Source organism: Podarcis vaucheri (genome assembly GCF_965113315.1).
Source record: "Podarcis vaucheri genome assembly, chromosome: 7".
Classification (NCBI taxonomy): Eukaryota; Metazoa; Chordata; class Lepidosauria; order Squamata; family Lacertidae; genus Podarcis; species Podarcis vaucheri.
Window position 1 is genome coordinate 49,850,720 of NC_138765.1, and position 13,581 is coordinate 49,864,300.

At 46.7% G+C, this 13,581-nt stretch overlaps 1 protein-coding gene across 3 annotated transcripts; it reads left to right on the forward strand.

Annotated features, from left to right (window-relative positions):
* The first annotated feature begins 39 nt into the window (after window positions 1-39).
* Window positions 40-13,017, forward strand: LOC309535845 (uncharacterized protein). Of its 3 annotated transcripts, none has more exons than XM_082229318.1 (7): window positions 40-154; window positions 6,429-6,530; window positions 7,380-8,363; window positions 8,718-8,930; window positions 10,793-11,005; window positions 12,309-12,526; window positions 12,688-13,017. In XM_082229318.1, exons 1-7 carry the CDS (start codon window positions 128-130, stop codon window positions 12,860-12,862), a joined length of 1,932 nt encoding a protein of 643 aa, XP_082085444.1. In that variant the 5' UTR covers window positions 40-127; the 3' UTR covers window positions 12,863-13,017. The 3 variants fall into 3 exon arrangements, with proteins under 3 accessions (XP_082085444.1, XP_082085445.1, XP_082085446.1); XM_082229319.1 differs by having other exon boundaries at window positions 10,796-11,005; XM_082229320.1 differs by having other exon boundaries at window positions 10,859-11,005.
* Window positions 13,018-13,581: the final 564 nt, after the last annotated feature.

The window sequence follows — 13,581 nt, forward strand, 5'->3', positions numbered from 1 at the left end:
GGAAGCTGAGGAGGGGAAAAGGGGCGTGGCTGAGAGAAGGGATGGGGGCGTGGCCTGGCCGTTGACCTGCCGGCTTTACTGTACTTTTGTTTTCTGCTTTTCCCGCAAGGTCGAGCTCCGGGGAGCTATGGAGGCATGCGACCTGCCTATGGAGGTAAGGAGCAGGGGAAGAAAAGAGGCTGCTACTAACGATCGCCCCAGCTTTGCAAGGGGATTGGAGGGGGGCGCAGGTCCTAACTCAACACGCGTTGATGCGCGCAGACATGTCTACAAACACGTGTCGGCGGGTAATTGTTTTCCTCCTGCCTGGTACTCGGCTTCACACACGCCCTCTCATTTGTCATATGGAATACTTGCCTCTTTAATAGCTTCCCCTTTGCCCTGCGGTTTTATTTATTAGTACTGTACTGTAATCTGGGAGGCTGCCTTACGCCGAGTCAGAGAACTGCTCTCCATGTAGCTCAGTATTGTCTGCACAGACTGGCAGTAGTTCCCTAGGAGCAGAGGCGGATCTTTCCCAGCCCTCTCTGATGATGCCTGGACATTAATCTGGCATCTTCTGCATGTTGTTCTTGTTGCTCTTCAGGTACCTAGCCCGCAGCTTATCTGTTGTAAACCTTTCTTCAGAAGCTTTAAAAGATAGCACATGATTGTTTGATTTTTAATTAACGTAGATAAGCTGCTACAAGGAAGTGGTTTCAGGATGGTCACAAGTACCAGCCACTCAATGCTGTGCAGGGTGCTGCAAAAGGAAATAATTTGTTTCCCCCCTGAATTTTCCACTTGAACAGTATTCAAATAATGTGGTTCTGTGTGTGTGAAATACAGCCTGAATAAGGAACCAAAATTCCCCCAAAGTAAGATTTGAACCATCCTGAGTCATACATCCCTGCCACTTGGAGACTATTACCTCTGGGATACTCTAGTATTCTGCCTGGGCCACAAATTGCAGTACAGTACTCTCAACTATGTTGCTCCTTTTCATGTCTTATCACAGGAGATATATGGCCTAGGGTGTCGCCCCATGGTTATTTTGAGGTGCAAATCCCACTTCATTTGTAGTGGCAAGAAAATAATTTACTTGGCATGGGGACATCATATATTAATAACACAATGTGTGCAAGCAAAGCTTTGGACGGGTTTGATGCTCCAGTATTTCATACAGGTAGATTATGGTTGTGGAAGTGCATGATAGGGAATACACCCCACCCCCAGTCCTTTATTCATAGGTGTGGCTGCAAGAAAGACTGACTATTTTAACACACACCCCTTCTCAAATTCAATGTACTGTACATACCGTATTTTTCGCTCTATAGGACGCACTTTTTCCCCTCCAAAAATTTAGGGGAAATGTGTGTGCGTCCTATAGAGTGAATGCAGGCTGCGCAGCTAAGCCCAAAGCCAGAACAGGGAGAAGGAGCACTGCACAGCGCTCCGTCTCGCTGTTCTAGCTTGGGGTTAGCTGCGCAAAGCCTCCACAGGGCAGCGGGGTGAAGGCACCCTGCTGCCCTGCGGAGGCTTCAAAGGCCGTCCCCGAAGCCAGAACAGTGAGGCGGAGCGCTGCGCAGTGCTCCGTCTCACTGTTCTAGCTTGGGGATGGCTGCGCAAAGCCTCCACAGGGCAGCGGGGTGCCTTCACCCCGCTGCTATGCGGAGACTTCAAAGGCTGCACTCTGTTGGCTTCAGGCAGCTATCCGCAAGCTTTCGGAGCGCAGCAGGAGTTCCCGCTGCGCTCCAAAGGCTTGCGGATAGCCGCCTGAAGCCTGGAGAGTGAGAGGGGTCAGTGCACACCGATCCCCTTTGCTCTCCAGGCTACGCTTCGCTGGAGAGGCGCTGCACAGTTTTCCCTCTCTGCGCAGCGCCCCTTCAGCAAAGCGGGAGGAGAAATGGAAGGGGCTCCGTTTCTCCTGCCGCTTCGCTGAAGGGACGCTGAGCAGAGAGGGGGAGAATTTCCCCCCCTCTGTTCTCCCCCTCCTATGGTCCAGTGCGTCCTATAGAGCGAAAAACACAGTACTTTTAGTAGACTGGGTTTGCCACCGATAGTAAAAAGCAGAAGCCCTTATCACCTATGCAAATTAGACGTGCTCCAGCAATTGGTATTCACAGTGAAAAACTAGTACCTAAACTTATTAAATGCCTATTAAATCAGTGTGGTTGGAAAGGGGAGGCGAATGATTGCCAGAGTCAGTTTTGTAGGGATCCTTGGTTTTAAGAAAATAAATTGTAGTGAACTGAGCTTAGATCAGGGAAAGGTTGTCAGATCAGTAGAGAGACTGAGAGACTCTAAAAGTAAGGGACAGCAAACCTAACTTAGGGCAAGTTCATGCATTTGAGGAAGTCACTTATTTCTTACCCACACTCCCTCCTGCATGTGAACTCATTTGGAAAAGCCTGGACAAGAAGATACAGATTGTATATAGATATAGCTCTCAATATCAAGGAGCCATTTCTGGGATAAATTCCAGAGGGGTAGTAATGCTATTCTGCTAGAAGCACAAAAAGGTGTCTTTGTGTGCCAGTTCTGGAACAAGATTAAAAGAGGTCTAAATCAGCAATCTCAAGGATACCTGGTGTCAAATGCTCACCACCTATTTGAGTACCGGGTACCTTGCCCAAGAAGGAGGTCCGTATTAGGGACTGGCTTATAGTTACTGCAGCTCTCAGGACCCAAGGATGACTTTTGCAGTAATATCCTCACAGCCACTTATTTCAAGGCGACTGGGGCTGCCCTTTCTTGAAAAAGCAATTCACCACTAGATGTTATTAGCCATAATGGGGAAGGAACCAGCCAACCAGCAGCTGCTCTATGTCTCACAGCACCATGTCCACAGCATGAGGTCTTAGTAACCAAAACTCATCCAATAAAACCTGACCAGCTTCCCTAGATTCTACTACAGAATTAGCCGTGCTCAAGTAGAGAAATTTATGAGAAATTCTTTCCTTTAAATGTTTAGCAAACATGTCACGCATGCGTTAAAGGGTTCCTTCCATATTGTCAAATGCTCCATGAAACTATTATGAGAATTATAAGGTCTAAGATATAAAATAAATGTTCATAAATGTACCAGACAAACACATACATAAATATATAAACCACATGTCTGAAACAGTACAGGAAAACAGTCCTAAAGCCATTTTGTCTCTTTCAGTGACCTCAAATATTCCTCTGCAGTTTGGATGGAAATGGGAAAAGCCTCCCCATTGTCTCTGTACTCACAAATCCTGCTTTAAGGGCACATTTGTGTATGAATAGGGTGAGTCTGTGACCTGGACTCAGGAATTAAGTATTTACAGTATCATCACAAAATAATGGCCAGGCTGTCCAGGTAAACCCATTAGCAGGTTTCCTGCCAGACAGGATTCTGCTGTAGACCGCCCCTTCTGTGATAGGCTGCCCCTTCTGTGATGTATGTATGATGTATTGAGGGGGGTGGTCTTGAGCTACAGGGCTTGCACACCACTGTTCTGGGTTCCTCCTCCCTCCTGCATTGAGGGGTGAGCACCCTGTTGCAACCGTTTAATAAAGATCAGGCTTACTAGCTGCTTTGCTTCTCAATATTCTCTGGTTGGCCTCTGTTATTTTCTCCTACCAATAGAGAACCTACATAAGGACTCTATACGGGCTCTTGGGTACCCCATAAGGGAAAAGGAGCAGTTTTTCTTATAACAGAATACAATGATGATGTTTGAAGGGCTGGCCTGTATGGTTTCCTTTAAAAACTGACTTCAGTGGGAGTTCACTTTTCCAGTGTGGTAAAAAATTTGAATGGTGGAAGTCGCTCTAAAGGGGATAGAAAGAGATGATGAAGAAAATAGCTCAAATAATAGGTAAAGACCCAAAATGGTGTCTTTTATCAATTTTTGATGAGTTGAATACAGACTTAATATGGGAACTACTTATATTTTTTCTGTTTGTAACTTCTCATTTGACCATATCCAAGGGCTGGAAGGAATCTTCACGTTTTTCATTAAATATTTGGTTTAGTAAAGTAATATTTACCCTTATTTCTGGAAAATTAGCTCATAAATTAAGGGTATTTCAGGATGTAACTAAACCTATTGATTTCACCTCCATTTGGTGGCCAGTTGGTATTTATATGACAAGTCAGTTAGGGGAAGGCAAGTCCATATGAAATATGGTTTTATTTGGTATCCATAACTTTCATTTTGTATTATCTTTGCATCAGGCCAGTTTTTGTTTTAACATCTAATATATTGTGTAGTCTTTTGAGAATGTACATTATTTTATGTTATTACGGCTATGAACCCAGGGGTTCTTATGTACAGTTTTTCTTTTTGTTATTTTACTTTATTTTACATTTTTTACTGGACTATTATTTTAACTTCATAAAAAAGTTTTATTTTTAGTTTTTTAAATGCTGTCTAGAGGGCAATTACAATTGTTTAAAAAACATAATCTCTGTAGACAAAAGCATACCAACAACACAGTTTCAAGGTGGAACAGGTTTTTAAAACACAGATTATAGCTTGGGTGGTTTTTCAGTTTGTTGTTGTTTCCACCTAGGAATCCTTTTGGGTCCAAACAAGCTTTGTCCAAGCAAATCTTGTGGTTGGAGGGAGAAGAGGGGCATGAACGAGAGACAAAAAGACAGACTGATAAAAACACAAAATAGTTTGGCTGCTTTAACATCTGTTTATCAGAGAAACCACCATGTCTCAGAAGTTGATTTTTCAATTTCCACCTCATTAAAGAGATTTTACTCCCTGGTCTGAAAATTATAAATCTTTTCTAAAAAGAAAAGGAGGGCAACCACAGCAACATCCAGAGAAGGGCAAAATATATGTTGGCTTCTCACTGGTACATAAAAGAGAATTTATAGGCTCAAAAAGCCCAATGCATCCAGTCAAAATGCCTTCTTCAGGGATGGCAATTACAAGTTTTCCTGTTTCAATTTTGTACGATCAACTCCAAGTCAATCATTGACTGCTTTAATAGCCTTATAATATGCGACCTTGACAAGGGTTTTTGCCTGGGTTTTTATAGACTGAAAAAGCAGACATTGCCACTTGCAGAATACTTCCTTCACCCAAGCAGGCAAAAGAGTCTGCTCTTTCATGATGAATACCTGCCCTCCCTCCCTTCTTCTTCTTTGGCGATCACTTGTAGCCCTTAACAGTGTGCCTGTAAGTGACTGTGGAGGCCTATTCTGGATCCACATGTCCTTCCACAGTGGGGAAATAGGTTTACGGATGGGAGTTGATCACGGTGAGGATTTGCCAAACGTGCCATTCTCTTAGCTCGTTTCTCCCTTTTGCATCTTCAAAGTCCATGTCGGCTTTGTTAAAGGCTATTCTTGAATTGGAGCACTCGCAGGCCAGTGTTTCCCAATTATCAGTGCTTATACTTCATTTTTTAAGATTTACCTTGAGAGTGTCTTTAAACCTCTTTTGTGGTCCACTGGTATTCCGCTTTCCATTCTTAAGTTGGGAAGAGAGTAGTTGCTTTGGAAGACAATAATCAGGCATCTGAACAACATGACCAGTCCAACAAAGTTGATGTTGAAGAATCATTGCTCTGACACTGGTGATCTTTGCTTCTTCCACTGACATTAGTTCACCCGTCTTCCCAAGTGATACATAAACATTTTACTTTACCTACTAACTTTACCTCCCTTCCAACCTCTTCCTCAACTCAGTTTACCTCAGTCTTCCCATATTCCTTAAGCCAATGAAATGATGTAATGCTTCATTTTCTGTGGTAAAAACACTGCTCATTTATCTTGCATATTGGAAGAAGGAGTAAGCTTGTTTTCTCCTACTCTGGAGGGTAGGACTCAAACTGAAGTTACAAGACAGGAGATTCTGACTAAACACCAGGAAGAACTTTCTGACAGTATGAGCTGTTTGACAATGGAACGGCCTCCCCCAGGAGGTTGTGGGCTCTCCTTCCTTGGAGGTTGGATGGCCATCTGTCATGGATGTTTTAGCTGAGATTTCTACACTGCAGAGGGTTGGACTAGATGACCCTTGGGATCCCTTCCAACTCTACAGTTCTATGATTCTATGATTCTATCAGCCAAACAGCACAGATATTTTCTTCCCACATATTGTAGAAATGTTTTTGTTCCGCCCAGTAATTTGCCAGATCTTGCTCCATTAATTTCACAATTACATCCCCATTTCTTCTCTCTAATCAGATATAATTATGTTGCACAGAAAGGATATGAGCTGGATGGCCAGATATTTTTAATTAAGGTACTGGGGAGGCCAAAGGCTGCAAACCCATCTTAACCGTTTCAGTAGCTGAATTAGTATCCTCACGTGTCCACAAAAACACATGGAAATCTTGATTAAACTTGGCCTTTCTTATTCCTTGCAATTTAAATTGCCTTTTTAAAGTTGGTGTGCCCTTTTGCTGAAAAACAAGCTTGCACTCATTGTCAAAGCTTTTCTCTTTCTTCCTTGCAGATTATCACTTATATCCTGAGCTTCCTGCCCATCGCAGATAGGAAAGAAGCCTCTCTAGTGAATCAAACATGGTATTTCGCAGCCCAGGACACCTTACGCCAGGTAACACCTTCTTGCTTTGGTGTCTTACCCATACTTCCTCTGTTCTTACAGGGCTGCCCTGCGGGAGAGTCATAGCCCCATTTCAGACATAATGCTAAGCCACAAGTCACCTCCAGACTGTCGGTATTTTGCGGGAAGGATTCAAGCGCAATACCGGAAATTTAGGTTTGTGTCATTAAAGTGGATTCAAGCATTCTGTCACTGTACTGTAACTGATCCACTTTTAAAAAACAGTGGCAGCAGACTTTTGTAGTTAGGAAGTGATGGAGAATTGCACGGAAAAGTGTAGGGTAAACAAATAATACACGCCCGGGGGGGGGGGTGCTGTTGTGCTCAGGTTCTGCTTCCAGACTTCCCAGATGAATCTGGTTGGCCTCTGTGAGAACAGGATACTGGACCAGATAAACCACAGGCCTAATCCAGCAGGGCTCTTCTTATGTTCTGAGGACATTGGGACTTTCTATAGGCAAAGCAGGGGCTCTGCCACTAAGCCATGGTCCTTCCTCAAAGGCAGGCTCATCCATCCACAAGTCCCCCCCTCAAGAGCAATAGACACAACACAGGCTACACTGGAGCTGCTCCAACAAAAGAACACAAACGAAAATAGATTGAGAGAGATTTGTCACTCTTTCTTTCCTTTGACCCTTACTCTAAGGAGCTCAGGGCAGTGAATGTTGGGTTTTTTTACCCTCACAATAGTCCTGCAAAGTAGATTAGGCCAAGAAAGAGAAGGTGTGTCTTGCCCTGGCCATCCCAGGGTACTTCTTTTGCTAACTGAAAAAAAAATTTGAAGCCATGTCTCTTGGTCCATATCTAAAAACTCACCATGTAGTCCCTCTCAAATTCCAGGAAAGCATATTGTATAACATCCCGGCTACCTCTGCCTCGCTCCGGACAATCCAGAATCTGTCCCGAAGGCACGTGTGGAGCGTCAGGATGACCAACTTGGACGGCTCCACCACTTCCCGGGACGTCATCAAGTCCGTTGCCAGCCTCCTTGGGCCTCACCTGCGCAGCCTGTGCCTGCACGGGAGCAGCCTTACGGAGGCCAACTTCAGTGAGCTCCTTCTTGCTTGCCCCCGCCTCACAGCCCTGGATCTGAGCGGCTGCAACAGCCTTTTCATGTCTGGGACCCTGCTCTCCAAAGAGGAGACCTTCCTGCAAGCCCAAGAAACATTGATCAACCTGCAGGAGCTGAACCTGTCCGGTGTGCGATACTTGTCTGACCTCACCTTCAACCGCTTGGCCAGCTGCTGTCCATCCCTGGCCAAGCTCTCCCTCGCCCGCTGCCACATTACCTTCGAGGTGGACACTTACTACGGCTCTAGTAACTACAACTCCTCGGCTTTGCTGTCTTTCCGCAACCTCCTGCACTTCGTCCGGGAGCGAGCCAGCACCATGAAGGCCTTGAACTTGAGTGGCACCAGTATCTCGAGCCAGGCGATGAAGTCCCTGGTGCAGGTAGAGAACCTTTGCCTGCAGGAGATGGTGCTGCAGGCCTGCCGGGATCTAACCAATGAGGCTGTGAGCATCCTGTGTCAGCACCAGCCCCACCTGACCGTGCTGGACCTGAGTGGCTGCTCGGAGCTGTCTGACCGGGCTGTCCTTGTCATCACCTCCCGGCTCCTGTCCCTTCAGCACCTGTGTCTGGGAAAGCTGCCACGTGTCACCGATGCCGGCTTCCAGGGCATTTCACACCTGAAGCAGCTCCAAAGCCTGGATGTTTCTGAATGCAGCCTCATGAGGTGCAGTGAGCTGGTGAGAGCATTTGGGACTATGAAGGGACAGCCCAAATTGGTCTCGCTGAATGTTGCCTTCTGCTCTTTACTACGGGTAAGTTCGAAGGTGTTTGTTTGTTATTTAGCAGCCTTTTACCAGATGTTGCTCAATTCTCTACGATTCTCAGTGGTTTCACAATCAATTCCTCTTCCGGGGAACTCTGGGATGGGAACGAGGGGTCTCTTAATAACTCTCAGTACCTTTAACAAACCGCAGTTCCCAGGATTCTTTGGGGGAAGCCATGACTGTTTAAAGTGGTATGATACTGCTTTAAGAGTATAGTGCAAATGGAGCCTCTGTGAGGGGTAAACTAGTTCCCAGAATTCCTGGCTGGAAGTGGGGATGTGCTTTAAATGCGTGGTGTGCATGCAGCCTTCAACTAAACATTTCCCACCCCCTCTTCCGCAGGACAACTTGGTCATTTCACTGGCTGAAGGCCTAAAGAGCCTTCGGGTTTTGGATCTCTCTTCCTGCGTGTCCATCACTAACAGAAGCATCCAAGCAATCGCTTCACACCTCTTGCTCTTGAGAGTCCTGCGTTTGGCTTGGTGCAAGGAGCTGACGGATTGGGGCCTGCTGGGGGTTGAGGAGCCCAGAGAGGAGCGTGAACGTGCCAGAGAGGTTTGAGTAGACATTTTTCTGGTTATGTGACCTGGGAGTGGGGAAAGGAGAAATATTGTGCAATGACAGTATCTTTGATAATCCGATTATTGTTGATGTGGTTTCCCTCCCTTTTTTCCCCAAAGAGGCCCATAATAAGAAGCTGTTTCCTCTTAATCCAGTGCTTAATTTGTTCTTTTAGCTGGGAGAAGGGCAGGGAAACTGGTCAGATCTGCTTCTTGCTGCCTCTCTGGAGGCCAGGAGCCCAACTTGTAACTCTCTTGTCTTTACTGGACTAATAAAGATATAGCTGAGGTTGGGCATACTGGCAGGGGCAACCTTCTGTCCTGGAATAGGGGAGCACATTGTCTGTGGTGAACAGGGCTTCAGAGAAGAGACTGGTAGCTTGTCCAGAAGTTGCTCCTTTCCAGGGTGAAACCTTTGCCACAGTCCAGATGCTGCAGTCTACATACCCTGCCCCGTGCTGAGCTGCACAGCTTGCAGTGACTAGAAGCGACCCTGCAGTTTTATCTTCCTGTCATCACGGCAGGAGCCTTCCAAAGGAAAAGGTACCTGCTTTCTCAGAACCAGCGTGGAAAACTTTGCCCAGTTCAGATGCGGAAAGTACTGGTGGCTGTTTATCAGTTTTCTAAGTTGTAGTACTCAGCTGTTCCTAGGTATTGGCACTATTTTGGTTTAATCCCAAGAACAGCGATTCTGGCACGCTGGCTGGCTAGTTATGTGGCCACTGGGTACTCAGTGTCTGGTTTTGCAGAGGTGACAAGTGACACTCACTCACTCAAGATTAATCAAAAGTCTGTGATCTATTATTCATTTTGAATATTTTTTATGGTCCCACGGCAACTGAAGCAGAATGTTCTTTCTGGCAGGGAGGGCAGATAGAGATTCCTGCTGCTGCCACTTCTCTGGCCAATAGGTGGGGCCAGACTGATCTTCCAGATGGCCAGGATCCTGTTTCTGCAGAGCAGGGGATATAACCTCCCAGTGGCCAGGTAGTTCTTCCCTTGTGCTTTGCTGTCTCGGGGGCAATTCAAGGCAAAGAGAAGGAAGCATTTCACAGAATGCAAAATATACAGTGTTCAGTGAAACTATTTACAGTGATGCCCACAATGATAGATTGCATTGGGGTGGGGTGAGTTTATCTGTCATGGATTCAGTGGAGGCTGGTTCATCAGGGCAAATGAGGCACTGCCCCCCCCCCCCACAAACTCAATCTGCTCTCAGCCTTCAGTTCAGGTTTGTCAGCCTCCTCCTACTTAGTCTCATTGTTGCCGTTGTAGAGATCTGCAGGCAAAATGAGAATTACTTGACTCTGCCTCCACCTATGGTTTGTTTATTTTTATTTAAGGCATTTATATACCACTTATTATCCGTTAGCATTTCTAAGTGGTGTTGGCCTTTCTGCCTTCCTCCCAACCATCCACACTAGAAGGGCTATTAACTAGGACAGTAGAAATGGATTCCCCCAGGTTTGAAAGTAGTTTGCCTTTTATTCTTAGACAAACAGGAAATGACCTTCAGATTCATATCAAGCTTGTGAGCCTCCTTGGTGAATTATCGTAAGCAGAATGCTGGGATTAGTTGGCTCTTTGGTTCCTGTTGTCTCGTGGCCCCCTGCTGCTTATTGTGAATTACAGCACACAAGAAACTACAGGCGGCATGAGCCTTGGGAGGCTGTTTAAACAGAGGGGTCAGGAGCTACTTTCACACCACAGCCTTAGCCTTCACTGTGTAACATCTGTTGCATCTTAGTTTACTCAAATCAACAGCATTGGTTCTCACCTGTGTCACCCAGATAGGAAACAGAGAGTCTCAAGATGGTCCCAGCTTCCTTTTAACCCCTCATTCTGTTGCCTTGACAGAAGGATGCTGGCCCAAAGTTCAGCAGGAACTTTGGCAACATGGGATTTTTCCAACCACCTCCACAGGATTTGGAGCAGGACACCCAGATTCTTATTGACCTCAGCAAGCAGGATGCTCAGCAGAAGCACAAAGCCTCCTTGAATGCCCTGACTCGTCTTCAGGAACTTGACCTGACAGCCTGCACGAAACTCACAGATGCAAGCATAGCTAAGGTTTGGACACTGCAGCTTGCAAATACAGACAGCTATGGGGAGACCATTGCTTAGTGGCAAAGTAGGTGCTTTGTTAGATGGGACACATGATCCGGCCATAGACAAATTCCTATGAGCCAGAGTGTTCTTGCAAAAGAAACCATCTACAGCCTTGGCTTCAGGGTAGCAGGAGTACCACCATAAGAACGTCAAAAGCCGTCTTACTCAAGAGTCAGACCATTTGTCCCTCTCGGTCAGTGTGGGGTGGGGAACTTGTGGTTCTTCAGATGTTCTTGGGCTACAAACTCCCATCAGCTCCAGCCAGCACACCATTTGGAGGGCCACAGGTTTCAGGCATGAGTCTTTCCCATCTCGAGAGTCTTTCTTATCTGACATAAGATTGTCAATGATTGCATCTGGGACCTTTGGAATGCAAAACAGATGCCCTAGTACTACTGAGCTGTGTGTCCTGCCCTTTCAGTGGCACCTGTTTAAATTAAACATCTATGGAGCACCAACAGTACAGCCATGGGAGGGATATAATGCTTCCAAGGTAGACTGCCGTTAGACAAGCAAGAGCAAAATGTGTGGGTAGTGAGACGTCAGTGTGTAGAGGGACCGGCTACACAACCATGGAGAGAATGAGAGGCTTTAGAGAAGAGGCTTTAGAAAAGTGGGTCACGGAGGAAGAGGAAGTGGTTTGATACACAGATGGAGAGAAACTTGTCAAGGCATAAAAAAGTGGGAGGATTAAACGGGTTGGCAACAGGTCACGTTCTGCAGAAAATCCAAAAAGGAATGCAAGGAACGTCACAGGATATGTAATCAATTTGCTTGGGGGGAGAGCTTTAAAGTTCAAGCTCCTACTTCCTTCTCTTATATGAGACCTGGCCAAGCTACCCAAAGCTCCCTGCCCATTAAAAACTAGCGTGTCAGGGAGAAGGGTTCCAAGCAGTCGCCATCTTTCTGATGTGGTTGTTTTCGACACATAGAGAGGGCTTTGACCTGGGAGAGCATTTGTACACATGTGGTCCCATCCGCAACTGCACTTTGAAGCAGCACACTCCAAGAAGCCTTTCTAAGCATCTTGTTCAGCCCCCAGAATGGCTCTGAAAGAAGTTCTCTTCCTCAGTTGCTACACACTGCAGTCCACATGTTCACTTTCTTGGTGTGGAGCTCCACCCTGAATGGTTTTGGGCATGGCCAATGGCAGAGCAAAAGCTTTTACAGCCATTGGGCAAGGATGCTCTTTTGGGCACCCTTCATCCCAGTGCCCAGGCAGGGCCACCCAACTTCCTGTCCTTGTTCTGTTATTCCTCCTCAGGTCATCGGCTTTCCCGAGCTGCAGCGCCTGTCCCTCAGCCTTGTGACCAACATCACAGACACCAGCCTCACAGCCATCGCTCAAAACTGCCGGAGCTTGGAGCACCTCACGCTAAGTCACTGCACAAACCTTACCGACAAAGGTTTCATGGAAGCAGCTGGCTCCCTGCACCGACTTCAGCATCTCATCCTTTCTGGTTGCAACCAGCTGACTCCCAGGTGAGTAGTGCTGCAGAGTGCAAAGATCACTGGCAGGTGGAGAGGAGAGGTAAAGGCAAGCCAGAGGCAGGCCTTTGAAAGCTCCTTCAAGGGCTGGTTGGCTGGGAGGAACCAAAAGAGAGGCAGAGACAAATCAACAACTGGTGAACTCTCCCTTGCAGGACGTTGAAGGCCATTGGGCAGGAGTGCCAGCAACTGAAGAGCTTGGACGTCTCCATGTGCAGCAAGATCAGCATGACAGACGTTGAGCATTTCCAGTCACAACTCCCGCTGCAGAGTCAGACTAGCATCCAGTCACGGTTTGTGGGTGGAGCAGACCTTTCCATCACTCTCTGATGGAAGCTTTGTAGGTTGAGTTTCCAGAGATAAATGGTGGTCAAGCTGGCTCTGCCTCCCCACGCTGCCTCAATGGCAATAGGGGACTTGTCTTGGGAAACAGCTCCTGTCTTGGTAGTCCCACTGCCCCAGTGCAGCTGTGCCGCTGCCACTGTGCATCCTCACCCAAGCCTGCCTCAGTGGAGGAGCTGGCTGTTGCACAAGCCTTCCATCACCCCCATCCCGCAAGTAGAATGGGGAAGTGCACCTTGGGCTTTGGGAAGGATTGCCTGGAGCACGGCAGATCCCACGCTAGCCAAGCACTTACTTTGCACCTTTGCTTTCAGCAGCTGCAACATCCCTGTCAGTGAAAGGGATTTTTTAAAAAAATCAGCTGGGAAATTGCACCTAGGGAGGCTTCTTCTTTCCAGATCCCCCTGGTACACAGCTGCTAGTTTTAGAGGCACACATGGAGACAGTGGGAGGTCACTCCCACAAAAGCAGTCCATGGCATATTCAGGCAGCAGTGAAGAGATGAGTCCGTAACCTGAACTTTTCCTCTTGCGCATTCCTGCAAACAATATAAAGGTGTGAAAGCCAGTGCCCTGCCAGCCTCCCACTCATCTTTTCGAAAAATGCACTATGCTTATGCACCAGGGTTTTTCCATAAACATTGCCAAAGCCACTGCACTAGTAAAGGACTTTAGTATCTGTTTTACACACTTTGGATCATAAATGAA

Bases quoted from the DNA above. Each gene is read 5' to 3' on its own strand.
- LOC309535845 (XM_082229318.1), top strand. From the start codon at position 128: ATGGAGGCATGCGACCTGCCTATGGAG. The intron at 6,531-7,379 runs GTAACACCTTCT...CTCAAATTCCAG, and splicing joins CCCAGGACACCTTACGCCAG to GAAAGCATATTGTATAACAT. The intron at 12,527-12,687 runs GTGAGTAGTGCT...TCTCCCTTGCAG, and splicing joins TGCAACCAGCTGACTCCCAG to GACGTTGAAGGCCATTGGGC.